At 41.9% G+C, this 17,262-nt stretch overlaps 2 protein-coding genes across 2 annotated transcripts; both read left to right on the plus strand.

Moving 5' to 3' along the window:
* Positions 1-1,827: 1,827 nt before the first annotated feature.
* Positions 1,828-8,905, plus strand: LOC128707889 (CTTNBP2 N-terminal-like protein). Its single transcript, XM_053802846.1, has 7 exons — positions 1,828-1,959; positions 3,441-4,279; positions 4,862-5,067; positions 5,244-5,348; positions 5,597-5,778; positions 7,978-8,653; positions 8,727-8,905. Exons 1-7 carry the CDS (start codon positions 1,828-1,830, stop codon positions 8,903-8,905), a joined length of 2,319 nt encoding a protein of 772 aa, XP_053658821.1.
* A 4,364-nt stretch (positions 8,906-13,269) lies between these two features.
* On the plus strand, positions 13,270-16,054 carry LOC128707101 (parkin coregulated gene protein homolog). Its single transcript, XM_053802048.1, has 4 exons — positions 13,270-13,444; positions 13,621-13,902; positions 14,023-14,172; positions 15,894-16,054. The coding sequence occupies exons 1-4, from the start codon at positions 13,270-13,272 to the stop codon at positions 16,052-16,054; spliced, it is 768 nt and encodes a 255-aa protein (XP_053658023.1).
* The last annotated feature ends 1,208 nt before the right edge of the window (positions 16,055-17,262 follow it).

Raw genomic sequence — 17,262 nt, forward strand, 5'->3', positions numbered from 1 at the left:
CAAAAAAAAGACTTATTAAAAGGATTTATCCATCCAATCGTACGAGGAGATATAGCGTAATCGTCTATCGCCGCAAAAGCAACCAACAACAAAAAACTTGAAGCATTTGTGTACACCTAGATAATTGAAATATGGAAGTGAATGCATTTCCGTTTTATTGTTTCTGTTCATTGTTCATCTCCCAGCACTACCATTTTAAGCGCTATTGCCCTCCAACTCTTTATTTTGATTCCCAAATGTTATTTTCGATATAAAATATAATCTTTCAAAATTTTCGTAATAGATATAACAAAATATTTCGTGTATAAAGACCATACGTGCTTCAAGTGTTCAATCGCTGTTAACGATTGAAGGGGGATTCTATTTTTCCCTGTTACCAAAAATTTACATTATATTTTAAAATACCTTGGTATGAGACCACCTAGTCTCCAAACACGTTGAGTGCTCCGCTGGGTGAGAAATGTCATCCGAAATGCCCGCTACGCCATCCCACTGTTTCATCAACACCATCGGCCAGCGTTTGCTCGTTCGGTCGTTTCGTGGAAACAAAACATTCACTCCGAGTGCTGCCGTTTTCGGTACGTTTGTTTCGATGGCTCCCGGCGCAAAACGTGCACTTTGCACTGGCTGTACATTATTACTGTGCTAAACATGACGAGTGTGTGTTCTTTCGAAGGAGGAATACAAACGTACGAATAAACAAAGGTGCGAGTGAAAAGTGGTGTTAGAAAACGACGACAACAAGAAGAACAGCATGATGCGCTGGGAATCACGGTGTGTGTTCTATGTGTGGATTCTGTGTGTAGTTGTGCAATAGGCGGCGATGTTTAGCCAAGTTTCTTCCTGCGAGCAAAGTGAAAAGAGATGTTGAAAAAGGCTGATACACATTGATATTGTCACAAGCATCATCAGAATCATCACGCCGTTGCTGTCTCTTTGTTGTCCGGCACAAGAAACGTGCATGTGTATGGCCTCGTAGGTGTCAAGAGCAGAACATCATCATCATCATCATCAACACGAAGAATGACAGCATCTTTGCGCTTTTGGGTGAGGGTATAGCAGAAAGTAGGGGGTGGCGCGCGTTGTGTTGTGTTTGTCTTGTTCGCACTCCATTTCACCTTCTCTGTCGCGCGCGAATGCTGCGTTCGGGAGTGCATTCTACTTGAGTGCAAGTAGCAGAGAGCACGTACGATTCACACACGCGCGACCATTGAACGTTTCCTGGCCGTGCTAAGGAACGGGATGGTCCCGCTGTAGAGTAGTTTATGGGTGCTCTATGTGTGCAGTGTGCGGTAATCGGATCATCATCAAATCGCCGCGACCTTCACACGGAGAAAGAGAACACAAGAGAAAAGGAAAGAGAAAGAGAGTAGAAAAAACGTAGAATCTGTGTGTGTGCGTATTCTCGTGAGGAAAGAAAACACTCTTGGACAGCTGCTGGACGAGGATTGCTGTCTAGTGAGCTGTCTCCTCGCCCAGCTTTAGTAATTTTACACGAAAACAGTGTGAACTCTGGTCTGTATCCATCTATCTGCATCCTGGGACATAGTGACCAACATCGATCGATTGCAGCGAATTTGACCCGGCGACGATAGTCCGAAAACGTTATCCAACGTTGAAAGGAGCAGTCCCTTTCAACGTCGACCAGCTCTTCAGCATCCACCACTGGTCGCGACTCTCCGGAGTCTGTCCGGCTCCCCTGCGGTCGGGGCCTTTTTTCTCAAGTGAATCAGTAAACCGGGCGGTGGCTGTGTGCTCCACACAGTCTCCATCCGTACAGTGAACGGCGTCACACTGGGAACCCGCGTACGGCTCTGTCGGCAAACGATGGCGGAAGTTGGCACCAGCTCCAGCGGCGATGGAGAATCGGCCGCACCGGACAAACCGAAGGGTAGCGGTACGGTAAAGTTCACCGAGGCGGACCTGGCCGCTATCAAACAGACGAGCGATACGCTAAAGGTGAGTGCTGCCCCGTGCTATAAGGCCAGTGAAAAATCATTACCACTGTCATCTGACGAGTTGCGAATGGACAGGGAACCCGATTCGCGGCATCGAGCGAAACGATGCAATACAACGTCTTGAAAAGTTGCACACATTTGTCTTTTCATCTTCGTTTTTCCCTTGTTTCCAACCGTTCTTCAGACGCACCTCGAAACGCGCTAGTAGCAACCCATGGAAAAATCAATATTCGAATGTGCCCTGCTTCTTTGCACTAACACCTCACTTGTGGCCGCACTTGTGATGCGCGCGAGAACGAGAGCCGGAGAAAGATTGCGAAAGTGTGCGAGCGCAAAAGAGCGCGCCTGTCCGCCTCCCCCTCGGTAGAGTGTGCGGAAGAAAGAGCACGGAACAAGTAAAGCGAATGAGTGAAATCCCTTTTCTCGAAGGGAAGAAGAACCGCTGTTCTAGTCAGAACGAATGACACGCGATATGCTGGGGTGTTGCGGGACCCTTGCGTGTGGTTGTGCGTGTGCCGCTGTTTGACGATGGCCCGAAGGTGTGATTGACCGGTTGCCCTTTGGTGGTTTTCCCCATCCCATCCCATTGCCTGGGGTGTAGGGATGGCGAGGACGACGGGGTCTCGCTGCAGGAAGTGTTTGAAACCGCTCACAGACTGAGAGGTCCATTTGTTTGTCAAGTGTTTAGCTTGGACCGAGTGGGACCAAGTGATTAATTATCTATGTATGTAAACGGCTGTAAAGTACTTCACGGGTTGTTCGGTATCATTCTCACAACGTGACCTACCCACTGATGAGTCTGACTAGTTGTGTATTCTGCAGAATATTGACGCCTATTTACAGCTGATCTTTGATAACGGGTATCAATTAACAAATAGAATTGATTTCACCGATTTTTCATACGAGTTCCCAGGAAATCTAGTGGGTAATGAACGATGGCTTCGCGTATTACAGCTATCCTATTCTGCGTAGGCAAAATTTGACAACCTTATCGGAGTTAAGAAAGTTTCCTTAGTGTGGCACTTCGTGTCCTCCAGAAATTAATTATATCTCCTACTATTTGGAAAATAGACAGAGTATAAAACAGCTAACAGCTAACTCATAATCTGACTCATTTAAGATGAATTCATTCTCATTCTCATGTAAGAAGATTTTGGTCAAAATTATGTTTTCGTTTCCGCTGGAGTTTGAAGAAGGATTGTATTTTGTATACGGAAGGTGCGGTCATGGTCAACCAACCAACCAATATCCCAGAATTAGCGGCTGAAGGTTCCGATGAAAAAATGCTTTCCATCCAGCAAATGATAATGATAGCATCGATTACGAACCGCTTCATATCGCACTCACATGTGTTGGACAACTTTCTATAGGGTAAACCTCAAATGAAAGATCTGATACTCAAGAAAAATGTACTGCTAACCTTTACCCACGTTGCTCAATGACCACATCATGCTAATACACTCGTATAATTTCTCGTTTTAGCGTAACCCAAAGATGGATTTCAGCAAAGCGGATCTGCTGAAGCTGCTCAGCTATCTCGAGGGTGAACTGCAGGCTCGCGATGTTGTAATTGCTGTGCTCAAGACGGAAAAGATTAAACAGCTGCTAACCACACCCCGGTACGGCAAAGCGACCAACCTAAACGATCCGCACGCAGCACTATTTCGCGACCAGCTGGCCGCCAGCGGTAACATTGCAAGCCGCCAGTCCTCCATACAGGCGGCCCATTCCGAGCACGAAATGCGCCTCATGAACGATCAGCGTAGCGGGGTACGCGAACAGATGGATTCACTGGCCACGCTAGTGATGCAGCAACGTCAGGCGCAGGCCAAAATGATCGAAGCGTTGAAAGATGCGGAAGAGCGTCACAAGCGGGTGGTGCAGGAGCTGTACGATGAGCGCCGTAAGCACGAACATACGACCGCCCAGGGCGATGACATTACGTACGGGTTGGAGATTGAACGCTCCCGGTTGAAGCAAGAACTAGACCACGAGAAGGAACAGCACAAAGTGCTGGAGATTGAGCTGAAAAAGGTACAAGAGCAGTTCGAGGCGGAAAAGAATCGCCAGAAGCAGATCGTACTGTTGCTGCTGGCGGAGCGCAAGAAAATCATTATTAAATACATCGAGGAGCGCAAGCGGAGTGAAGATTTGGCCCAAATATTGTCGGAGGAAAAGCAACGCGTTGACACGATTGCCGAAGGTTTGGAGGAGGAAAGCAAAAAGTCCCTCCGCATGGAAGCGGAGTTGGAGAAGCAGGCGCAACAGTTTGAAATAGAACGGAAAATGTTACACCAGACTCTGGCGAAGGAGGAAAAACGGTACGTATCGTATCAGGCATTCGGTGATAGTTGATTTTTAATTACTCTGCATTCTTATCAAAATCACGCATTCGGCGGGTAGTGCGATAAGCAGCGACGAGATAAACATTTTATTGACCTTGTAGAAGTTTGCGATGGTATAAATCAAAGCAGAAGAGATAGCATTTTATCACATGTGTGTATTGCACACTAATACTATACTGAATTAATCTTTTGAAATAAAAACCTTAGTATGAAGTTTATGTGAAAGTCATTCGAATCATCAGACGATACATTAATACTTCGAAGTTCATCAAGCTTAAGAGGTCTATAAATATTTAACTCAAAGAACTATAAATATTTACAGTTTTGTGGTATAAAGAAACCTTAGGAAGCCATGAAATTAACAGTTCACATTATTTCATAGTCGAGTTCAAACTCACTTATTAAGTTTAAAGATCCATTCAGATTTATGTCTTTGAATAGGATCAATCATGCTTGTATTATGTCTAGATTTATTTAAAGATTAATATAGGTATGATTTGAATGCTCGTAATATTGTTATACTTCGTTTTTAATAACATTATACACTCTGCATTTCAGGGTAAAGGATCAGGAAGTAGAAATACAGCAGCTGAAGGCGGAAATTGAATTGCTTCGTAAGCAAACCGGTATACGACATCCGCTAGTAGCACCGCAGCTACCGACAAAACCGGGTGGTCTCGTACCCTCCCGACCATCGATCGGTGGAACGCCCGGCGGTGGAGTTGCCGCTGGTGTAGCTAGTCCATCATCAGTTGGAGCAACTGGTAAGCATTTGAATCATAGTGTAAAATACCAAAAAAAAGGTGTATTATGTGGAAGGAATTCACCTATCATGCTCCATAGTTGTATATGGATTCCTCAAACATAAATGTTCAGTTAGTACAGTTCATGTGGTGAGACACTTAATGGCCGATGGATTGTTTCCATGTTCTTTCTACAGTCACTTCCGGATCCATAGGTATACCGGGACAAATGATAAGTAGCATGGCAACGAAAGTTGTACAACCGACCGCAACCGTATCGAGCGTTCCCGTTTCAGCACCAAGTAATGTGCATTTCTGTATCTCAACCTTATTGGCTTTGCATCCGTTGTGGCGATAATTTAGTTTTGTTGTTTAATCGCATCTGTTTTTGTTCTACTTTGAATTGTAACAGAAAAAAACCATTAGAGCATGTTTTAGAGTTAACGTTTGTTTATGTTTTAATGTGTGCTCAGGATTGTGTTTTCGTTAATTAAATTAATAAAAGCAAAATACTATCAGTTGTAATAACCTTTTGTTTTCCATTCCATAGCGACCGGAATTGCGCGATCAGTTTCACCGGGTCAGCTCATAAGACAGACGGCCATTTCGCAACTTTCGGTTACTTCGCCTCCGATTGTCGGTGCCGGCACAGGAGCTGGAGGAATTGGATCAACGGCTACGCTTGCAGCGGGCACAACCTCAGACACATACGCAAACACACCAACGGGGAAGGTGAGTCATCTTCCAGTTCATGAAGTTTCAACTCAATGCGTTGATCATTTTCATTACTCAATTTGCTTGCGTTGAGTATGATGTGTTTTTTTTTGTATTTTTCTGTGTGTTTTTTGTTTTTCACTGTAAGTCTGCAAGGGGACGATTTTCGGGACAGTTTTCTGCAACACGCTCTCTTGCACTAGTTGTAGCCAATTCGCGTTATACTTTTTATGGGTGCTTTATGAGTACAATAAGCTTTGCTTAGTTATTGTTATCGCGTGTTGGGTTTCCGTTTACACGTATGCTTTATAAACACTAACTCATTCGCCTTTGTTCATTTGCTAATTCAATTAAGAATTTAAAAATCCATCGCTCGACGGTACACGGACTTCGAATTAAGTAAAACGATACGAAGCGAGTATAGGTTCTTATTTAAATTTGTACGCAATATTTTTTTTCATTTGGTCATTAACTTAATACGATGCGTTTTAACGCCGGAACAGATGTTGGTCTAACAAGTAAATCTATTGAAATTAATGTTGACTATTTTTCATTAATTTTTAAAAGACTTATCAATAGGCTCCGGGGGGATTGCAACTGTCATTTCCTACCTTTTTTTTTATTTGCACTACACATTTAATTATATATAGCTTTGAATATATAGGCAATCAATTTTCTCTTTATGTTCTGGAATGTTTTATATTTTCACACTAGAACTTTCAGGATTTTAGCGGGTTTTATTGGTGCTCACTCAATAATCAATTTCGGAGAGTTGGATTATGTTTTAAAATTGTTTTTTTTTTTATTTTCCGCACTGTAGATTAGATATGTAAAAGTTATGTATTAACTACGGTTCAACTATTTTATCTAAAACAAATATTTTAATTGCAAGTAAATTCATTTGAGTTCTAATTAAAAACAAAAAAGATACACACAAAAAACATCAACACAAAATGACTGATATTTGTATGTAGCGCCCAATAAATCGAAAAACAACATGAACTGTAGCAAAAACACCTCGAATTATGTTAAAGACCAAACGCGACATTAGGTTCATTGTAGTACTTTGTGGTATTTAAACTCATGATCACCCGTAATCAGACCGTTAGAAGCTGTTTCGTTTTGGTTTTTTTTTTGTTCACATGTAGATATTAGACCAGAATCATTAATATTGCGATGCAGGCGTGTAATCCCTATTTCTAATTAGCTAATTTTGTTTTTCTCATTTTATTTTCCTTTCCTATATATATATATATATAACTAAATTTTTCCAATCGAAATGAAATTAAACGTATACAAATACGTTCGAAATTCGCAAATGCGTTTCATAAACCCCGAAAAAAACAACAACAACAATGCTTTACTGCTTCGTGCGGTTATCGGTTGTAGTGAATTGAAGGAAAAATTGAAATTGTTTGCCATCAGTTAAAAACATTATTACCATCAAGTGATGCTATGTGCCGTTACTGTACGAAAACTGTTTATATTATTATGTGGGATTTTTCCTTTTTTTTTGTTATTGAAGTGCAGTTTTTGTATTAATGATAACATTTGCTTCTGGTTTTAAAACACACATACAGAATTTCAATCAGAACTAACAATTCCCAACGTTCGTACCTTAACAAAACTAACGAATCGTTGCCTCAACTAAAACTAGCTTATTAACGTGTAGAGTGTAGGTTGGATGATGGTGTTATTACACACGCAAGGAATTGTGATACGTGGGAAACATAACATAAGATTGTATTGATTATTCATATAATAATTTAACTACCATTCTTTCTTTGCGCGTTGCCGTTTGTTAATGTACACTTTCTGTTGGACCGCCCGTTGGATAATTCTTGTTTGCGATATGTTTAATTTGCCGCGCATAGCAGTGGGATTTTGTAGCGCATATATCGTTTAACACTTTTTCGTTTTCGAAACCACACTAGCATCTAATCAATAGGTTGTTAAAGTAAAGATTATATATTTTGGGGCAATTGCAAACTTTTCTGAATGTAGAAGAGTATCACAAAAAAAAAGATCGCAGTGAAACCTTTCGTAAATTGGTCGGAATGAGTGTAACTAAAGACACACAGACAAACACACCAACACAAAATGAATCAAACAAAAAAAAGAAACGAATTGAATGTAAAGATTTCACCAACGAACTTGTTTTCTGCACATCACTTTAACAACGAAAACACCTTCTGCCGGACCCTCCCCAACCAACAGATGGCGAGCACGGGCGTACGTAAAGCGGCCGGTATTGCAGCGGCAACGGTAATCAGCGGTGGAGGATCGCCCGGTGCGGGCGGTGCATCGCCGGGAGCGACCGGTTCGACGGCAACAATCAAGAAGACAATACTACTGCCGGTTGGTGGGCGCGGTGTCCCACCTCCGATACCACCCAACAAGCCCCAGATACCACCGAAACTGTCCGGTGTGTCGGCAGTGGCTGCCGTTGCAGCTGGTGCCGTATCGTCCCGCATTCCTTTTCTCAGTAACAGCAGCAGCAGCAGCAGCAGTGGAAGTAGTACCGGATCGATCAACAGCACCGGTGGAAATGGGAGCATCACGACGACCCCTGTTAGTCCCGTGGGGAGTAGTATCAGCAGTAATGCACTCGGTAGCACGGCCATTGCTAGCAACAGTCCGTCTGGCAACAGTAGTAGTAACAGTGTAGCAAACAGTGGCAACATTAACAGCAATAGTGTGCTACAATCATGCCCACCAAACACCACCAACAGCACCATCACCACCACCACCACCATGAACATAAACACTACCCCACTGAGCAGCACCAATAATGCCGCCAATGCGCCAAACGCCTTACAGCAGCAACATCATTCTCATCCCGTACCGCCGCTCTACACGCACCATCCGCATCATGTATCACATCTATCGCATGGTGCGTCCGGTGTTGCACCGCAGCAAACAACGGCAAACACTATTCAATAATCGCTATCGCTTTTCCTACACAGTTGCCAGTGCCGGCGGGTCCCCAGCAGCAACAGCAGCCGCGTCCGCAGCCACCGCCACAGCCAGCCCTGTCCAACAGCAAAGTCTTACGCCGACAGCCTCATCTGCCGCATCCGTATCATCAGCCGCCACCGGTGGGTCATCCGAAATATTGACCGGTTGCGAAGGTGGGATAGTGTAAACGGCGGGGCCAGATTCTCACATAAAACAGCACACGCAAAACACACAACACAGACATCCCAAACCTGCAACATGCAATTGAAAAAAAAAGGATTGTGCAAGGTGGACATGTGTTCCATGCTAGTACTTTCTGGTACGTGATGTTGTTGCAGTGCTGCGCATTAACGTCCAACACAACATTTCAAGCGAATGTTGATTTATTTCTTTATTTTGCGCTTACCTAACGAACCTTTTTATCCTTTTGCACGTTGCTGCAACATGTTATGTCCTTTTGGAAATTCCTTTTTTAATTGAGGATGGCAGTGAAAATTTCCCGCTTTGGTGTATTTTTATACAGTTCGTCGTGATTTATTCGCAAAAGGCATTATTGAAATGTTTGTTTTAAAAGTTATGTCGGAAAATTATCGACATAATGTGCTTTTTAATGCTCTAGTCGCTACTTTCATTTTTATCTTATATTTTTTCACCAGACAATATGTTTGCTTTATCGAACACATTCGCTTGTCAAGCACACAATACATTGCAATGCCACATTAATCACAGGATAACTCTATAATGAACGTACAAATAATATGAATATGAACACATGCAGCGTGTTGTTCTGTGTACGCTTACATACACTTACAAGACAAACATAATCCTATCATAATGGCATCCGTGTTGGCTGTTTGCGCTTAACCTCTTCGACGTTTCATTAGAGCAGGATTTACTTTCAACCAAATTTTGGTTTTTTAATCTCGTGTTATACATCACCCTCTGCGCCTTGTTTAAGGTGTCGCTAGTCGTGATACATTTGCATCAGAATGTATCGTTTTAGTGTTTTTTTTTTAAGTTTTATGTAAACCGATAACCTCAATGATTTGTTTTAATAGTAACGTTTTAATTTAAAAAACCAGGTTTAGGAGTTTTTGACTCGTAACACTCACTCGTACACAATTTCATTTGTCGAAAAACCATCACCCACGTTCTTACCATCACAATAATAGCGCCCATTAGATGCAAATAAATGTGCAATTTATAGATTCTTATGTTTAAAATTTCGCTTTCTCCAACGTAGAATAATAATCTAATGTATAGCTTAATGCCATGTGCGCCAACCTTGCATACCCTCCCCTTTCCCCTGCTGGGTGTGGGTCATGTTCGTGCTGACGGAATACTCTGCCTGTAACTTTATGAGCAATTGACAACTTAGTGTAACTCCATAACGGTATGGTGCATATTGAAACAAAATGTTAGTAAGCAGTGAGCACACTTTGGGATAGTAGAGCAAATGTTGCGGAGCCCGAGGATTTGAATAGTTTGCCGGATGATAGTTGAGCGCCCCTTTTTGCTAAGAAGGTATGTAAACGCGACACCAGTACAAGATGTAACCTAACGGCGTAATAGATTACGCTTGCTACTTGATTACTTGTCCCACTAAAAAGCATTTGGTTTTACTAACCATAACCCCATACCCAGATAGTTTCCCGTCAAATAAAAGCAATACTGTGCGTAGTAGAAATATTACATTCATGCACCCATACACGACGACGAACGGAGAAGGACATAACGTACCGTACAGTCGTCTAACGCAATAGTTTCAACCGAAGTATTGATAAGGCAGCTGGACAAGGGTAGCTGGAGTGGACAGATATACGGAGGGAATGGCTTAAGTGCTTCCGTTTGGACGGGTATTAGGCGAACGGAACAAATCATCCCATATTAGCGGGAAGCAAAACATTCACGGCAGTGTGTTTGTACTGTAGGAAAGATGTATTCTTAACCTTGTAGAAGCAGCATAATATACGGTGGCACCGTCCCTTTACTGGTGGCCATCAACCAAACGTTCAACACTGAATGCTGATGCTAAAAGCGCGAGAACAATAGTGAATTGCTGTGATTATTAACGTTTTTTTATGTAAAAATATTCTTTATAACCTATCTATCAACATTAAGTTAGGCGACTATAGTAAAGTAAGGAAGGAAAGGAATTGTTCTTTGTACACCTTTTACAATGATTGTGTAAATGCGGCTTATGTATACTTTAAATATTGCCTGTGACAATATGACTAATCATGTACAGCTATCGATTTTATGTTTGTACATTTCTCATCGCTCTGAATTATTATTTAACTTTCACTGTTTAGTTTCGATCAATACAGGCGCCATTAAATTAACGTTCGACGGAAGAATTTAGCAGAGCAAATCATCTACAAACGGGTTTGAAATTTACGTTACTCACATTGCCGTTGCATGCTTATTAACTTCGTTGCGAATCAGGAAAAATGTGCTTAAATATCGTGATTTGTTTTTTTTTACTAAAAGTGATCTTTATTCGAAGCAACAATTCCACGAACCAATTGAACATCAAAACCTAGTGCATAGTGTGAGCAGAGGAAGGAAATAAATATTAAACATTTCTAACAAAATTCATCAAACAGATAGAAACAGTTTAAATGGCGCAGTTTTCATTTGTGGCGGTAGTAAGCGAATTTTTCCTGATAAATATAACCCTGAAATATTGCTCCACAGATGCATGCAGGCAGTTTACGGGTAGAGGATGTTAGTAGGATGGTTTCTTAGTACTATCTAACAGGGAAAACCGATCGAAGAAAAAGACGTTCTGGTGATGAAAGTTCGTTCAGAAATTCAGAAACTTAAATGAATGTTTACTCTGTCATAGATTGATATGATGATTGAAAATAGAAACAGAGCCATAAAAAGAGCACCGCCACGAGTACTCCATTCGTGCATCGGGGTATGAAGTTTGGTGGTCGATTGGAGAGGTGATTGCTAGCGAATGGAAAGCCGACGTTCCGAAAAATAACCACAGCGAAGGTGCTTTTTTGTAAATTGCTTTTCCTACGGTTCGGTTCGTGTAGCATCAACCTTTAGGGCAGCTGTAAAGTGCAACACAACAAAACTCATTCACCGTTACAATAATCGATAGAACTCTGCAAAACGATGTAATAAATACCAACATGAATTGCAAATAAACCTATATATTCTGTAACATTGTTTGCGAGTTATTCATTTTGTTCTTACCGCTCAATACTTTATGCTTTAATCTCCACCCCGAGGTTTTCTGCCGCCTGCTCAACCCTATGGTAAGCATCCGCTACGTAGGAGAGCCGTAAACTAATGTCCATGTCATCAGCGTATTCAAGATCTGGATTGACTTATAGAAAATGGTCCATTGCTCTAATAGTTAAAAAACAAAGATGGTAATGAAAATTATAATAATTATAATTATTATAATAATTTGAATTTTGAATTTGAATTTGAATAATTTAAAATTTGGGCAATGAACTTTTACTATATTACTGATATCATGAAGATTATTGTATAAATATCAACATGAAAATGCTATATATTTAAGTGAATACTTTCCATGAAAAATGTTATAAGTAATATTTAGATATTTTTCATGAATTTATGATTATGATACCTTAGTATAAATGATAAGTACATTTTTAAATAAATTATGAAAAAATATGTTACCAAAAAAATTGCAAACGATTAAAACTCGCAGCATATTTATGTATTGCTAACATAAAAATGAAAGGCGGCTACGGGGTGATATCCTGGAAATAAATCAAGCTTCTCACAACCGGAACCGGAAAAACCTTTTTATTTCGGTGGCCTGCGGTGTGGCTAGTACACTTTCTACCTACTCTATGGTCGGAGTATGATACTCCAGTCCGAGCGTTCAACACGGGTTTATCGCCCTGCTGTGCTGGGAACCATCGACCATCAGGGTTAATTGAAGGTGGGTAGCTGTATGCAACACCACTGCGATGCAACTGTTGGACGCAAGCCAGGTCAGGCCAAATCCCGACATGCTCAACGCGACAGTACTCCAAAAACTCCAAACCACCACCGATACGCGTTTGTGTACCCATTTGGCCGTTACCATGGTGAGGATGGTAGAAAAAAAGCCAAACCAAAACGAAATATTTTCACACACCACCGTACGAGGCGGTGTAAAAGTATGCACCAGCGCAAAACGGTGTGTTTGTTTGTTATCATCGTACTTCTATCTGCCCAGTTTGTGAAGCCGTGTGGACGTGTGGCCAAAGGTGCGGGTTCCGGGCCCACCAAGACTGTCCCGTAGCGTTAAGTACCGTGCGAACAGTGTACGTTGCAGCTGTAACTGAGGGCCCGAGCACGGTTTTGTTGTGGAAAACGTAACGAAATTGCGTGCATTTTGAAGGCAGGACCCTACAGTCAACGGCCATTCTTTAGCAGAATCAGTGTTCACGAGATAGGGGGGGAGCGAGGGCGCGCGCGTGTGTATTTGTGTTTGTTTGCGTGTGTCCTTGCCGTGGCTTTAAATATACTCTACCGAAAAAGGCTTATCCGAAACCCCGAAAAACCCGCGAGACGATGGCAAAATCTGCATCCTTCCTGTTCGAGGTCCGGCCACGGTCGGCCATGGTTAAAGCGAAACCCGTCCGCAGTGTGAAAAGTGCTTCCGCTGCGATGCGACCCGTGCCAGCATTTTCGATCGAATCGCTCCAGAAGAACACCTACGTAATGGGGCCACCGAAGGCGCAGAAACGTACGTTTTTCTTTTTCTTTTTGTTTTGAGGAAGGTGTTCCTTTCTCTCTCGCTTACACACGCGTTGGAGTCTGTCTGTTTCTTTCCCGTTAATTGATTGGATTTTTTCTTTGTATTGCTTTTATTTCTAATTAACTATTGCTTGCTTTTTCATGTAAATCAACACACGCACACAGAGCGATACATGATACAACCGAAGGCGACCTCCTTCCGCATGTACTACGAGCGGGGCGATCTGCCAATCAAGATGGAGTATCTGACCGGTGGCGATAAGATTGCCTGGACGGTCGACATCGATAAGCTCGATTACGGGCTGTATCTGCCGCTGTTCTTTGACGGGCTGTCGGAAACACGCCACCCGTACAAAACGTACGCCCGGCAGGGCGTCCAGGACCTGTTGGCACACGGTGGCGACAAGATCTATCCCGTCATACCGCAGCTAATTATTCCGATTAAGAGTAAGTGTTGGCTTTTGCCGTTGGGAAGTTGAGTGAAGAAGTTGCTTTTAATTACACGTCGTACACGATTTCTCATTTACAACATTTTGTTTTCATTGTCCTTCCACTTTCCATCTACAGATGCGCTCAACACACGCAACGTGGAAGTAATGTGCGTTACGTTGAAAATTATTCAGCAGCTCGTAATGTCGTCGGATCTGATCGGGCCGGCCCTTGTGCCGTTCTATCGCCAGCTGCTGCCCATGTTTAATGCGTACAAGGTGAAAAACAGTAAGTATTCTAGCCAACAGCAGCGGAGGAATCTTCGCCTCATGATTAGGGGGGGTTTTTTCCCCGTCCACGCCCAGAAGGTCCAGAACCCGGGGCACCGAGGTGTGTGTGTGTGGGTGCGTTATCGAGCTAATTTATCGGTAACAAATTCATATTGATGTGACATTAATGGATTTTCAGCGTGCCAGGGACATTAAGGGGTTTTTGTTTTGTTTTGCTTTGAAAAGTTATTTTGATGATCATTGGTCGTGACACGTGAGCGACTTTCGTTCTTCGTTCGTGTTCCGGTAGCATTCGTCCTTATCGGGTTCGTTCACTTGGGTGACCATGTTTTTAATGCTTTTTTTATAGGATCATTCACTTACCTAATGCACTCTGGGCTCTAGGCCACCTATTGTCTTTCCCTCGTTTATTGCTGTCCATCTCGAATGTGATTGGGTGGAAAATGAACAATTAGTAAATATTTTGGAGAAAGTGATATCAGGATTTTGCTTTCATGATTCTTCTTTTTATTTCTCTTTTTGTAGCTTTTAACGTGAGTAAAAAAGTTTTTTGCGGTATTGTTCCATAAAATCGTATAAAATCAATTTCCTTCGCGGATGGAGACGCCTAGTACTTTGAAACAGAAACGACTGACGTTTAAATTTGCGACTGCAACTGATATCGATCCGGTTCTATTTATAAGCTAAGTACCGAAATGCAGCATTTAAATTGCACTGAAGACACGGCTTTAAATAAAATATGCGACTATTCGCGCACAACGCCACCACGTGCTAAAGACGTAGGGGAATGAGTGGTGCCGCTACTCTCCGACAGATGGCGCAAGTGGATGAAGTAATTTGAAGGTTTAATTAATTTTAAATCCATTTCAATAGTCTCTTGTAGTGATTGCTCAAACAATTGTCGGGTTAGAGGGCGGGACTCATTATATCATGTGCAAAATATAGTATTTTCAATTTTGGTGAAAATTGTTCTGGAAAAACCCGCTGAAAGCGGTAACTTTAAAGGTTTTTTATTTGATGTAGTGTAATGTATCGACCCGAATACCAATTCGCTTTGTGAGTCCGGATGGGTTTTAGGAAGTCGCCGCTCTATCACCATTTCTATCCAACCATAAAAGGTTATTTACTCGTAGTTCGGTCGGTTTTTTGCACGGCGGAACGATCCTTCTGGGATTTGATACCGATCCTATCGTGTGTGAAATAAGGAACATTGTGCCTTTTAGGTAAACTTTGCTTTTTTTTCTATTCAGTGAAGTTTCTTGACTATAGTGTAAACATAAAAACATGATAAAAAAGGATACTAGCTAATACTTTAGTTATGAACTTATTGCGGAATTGGTATTTCTTCCACAAAGATTTAAATAATACGGAATATGTTTGATATTATGATGCGTTTTAATCAAACATTCCCATTTTTGATCCTATATTAACGAAATTGGTCCCCGAAAGCCCCTCCACCCTCCGCTCCACCTCCCACAAAAAATAACAAATCTTCATGAATAATTGTTTGATAAGTAAGGCCAAGCAAACATGATTAAGTCACAATTATCAAATTTGTTTAATAATATTGGTTCTATTTTTCATTGAAAGCCAGCACGCAACTCCATTTTCCTCTCCATATTTTCCGCACCCGCGGTAATTTCTGTGAAACTCATTACCTATTGATGTATACCACTTTGTATCATTAATTCTATCATTCTTGCGTGCCCATTAAAACAGTCAACTCGGGCGATGCCATCGATTACGGCCAGAAGAACAACATGAACGTGGGCGACCTAATTGACGAGACGCTGCAGGTGCTGGAGCGGCACGGTGGCGAGGACGCTTTCATCAACATTAAGTACATGGTACCGACGTACGAGTCGTGCTATCTAAATTAAACCCACCGGGTCGGCAGTCGGTCGAGTGACCGCGTACAGTTTTGGGGGAGAGGGTGGATATCGATTCCCGGACGTGTAGCGAAAGCGGCGCCGAGGTGGGTAAGATGAATGCTTGAATGGATGTGGCTCTGTTGCGTTTTTGCTTTGCCTTCCACTAATGATACTACTGCTGTAGCTTGACCTAATGACTCGATTCGATATTTGCAGGACATTCCGATGGACACGGATCTGATCTGAAGTGTCAAAGCATTTACGCGCTTCGCGATACAAGGAGGAAGTACGGGACGGGGGAAGAAATGACACACACATACATACATACACGTACACACAGACGCATACACGATTCGCAGCATATTGTGCCAAAATTAGAGTAATGAAAATATCGATTCCCCGGTGGTAGTAACATCGTACGTACGCACACGCCTGCCGCACATTCCGCACGTACCCGTAGGAATCAGCAGTAGATTAGGGATAGGTAGGACGATTCGTTTTTAGCAGGTAGTCTACTAGCTAAATGAAATTGGTGTGTGTTTTTTAAGGTTAGAATAAGCGCAAAAGCGAGGGAAATTTTATTTTAAATTCTCACGAACTTTATAGTGGTGTATCGTTAGTAAAACCATTAAGGCAGGATAACAGTGTAAGCCGCACACGTACGTCAAATAAGTTATCTCATTTATAGACCAATTGCCTTTGGAGTTCGTGGAAAAGGTTGTCAGAAATGTTATGTTACACGCGTCTTTTATGCTTTGAAAATTGGTGGAAAATTGTCCCTTTACTGCTTTACGTTTCACATTTACAAAGTCTAATAGAAAAAAAAGGATAATACAAACACAATCTCCTATCAACCCATTTTATTAGTTTAGTCCTGCGGAGGTTTTATTTAAACTGTAGCCATACAGATGTGAAGAATGTTCTTTAGTAGACGTGCTTTTCTACGGTCTTTGTATCTTGCATAAATACCCGAATGCATTACAGAAGCATTAAAGGATTGACACTACACGAAGTGCACTTACCAAGAACTCAACCTCATTAATTCATCACAACCAATGTTCTGACAGGAAGACTCAATAGGGCCAATCGGTAGCCCTAAATCTCAAAAAGTCGAATATTATCAACCAGAAAGTCCGATCTTCTAAACTCTAAATTCAGGAAAAGAAATCAAAGCAAGCTTATCGAGTTAGACGAGCGATCAGTAATTTTTTGAAGGA

This window comes from Anopheles marshallii, chromosome 2, assembly GCF_943734725.1.
Source record: "Anopheles marshallii chromosome 2, idAnoMarsDA_429_01, whole genome shotgun sequence".
NCBI classification, from domain to species: domain Eukaryota; kingdom Metazoa; phylum Arthropoda; class Insecta; order Diptera; family Culicidae; genus Anopheles; species Anopheles marshallii.

What these genes read in the sequence shown, in the direction of transcription:
- LOC128707889 (XM_053802846.1), top strand. Translation starts at nt 1,828, where the DNA reads ATGGCGGAAGTTGGCACCAGCTCCAGCGGCGATGGAGAATCGGCCGCA. An exon ending in CTGGCGAAGGAGGAAAAACG is followed by an intron (nt 4,280 to 4,861) that starts GTACGTATCGTA and finishes TCTGCATTTCAG; the next exon opens with GGTAAAGGATCAGGAAGTAG. An exon ending in TGTATCACATCTATCGCATG is followed by an intron (nt 8,654 to 8,726) that starts GTGCGTCCGGTG and finishes TTTCCTACACAG; the next exon opens with TTGCCAGTGCCGGCGGGTCC.
- LOC128707101 (XM_053802048.1), top strand. Translation starts at nt 13,270, where the DNA reads ATGGCAAAATCTGCATCCTTCCTGTTCGAGGTCCGGCCACGGTCGGCC. An exon ending in GCTAATTATTCCGATTAAGA is followed by an intron (nt 13,903 to 14,022) that starts GTAAGTGTTGGC and finishes TTCCATCTACAG; the next exon opens with ATGCGCTCAACACACGCAAC. An exon ending in TGCGTACAAGGTGAAAAACA is followed by an intron (nt 14,173 to 15,893) that starts GTAAGTATTCTA and finishes CCATTAAAACAG; the next exon opens with TCAACTCGGGCGATGCCATC.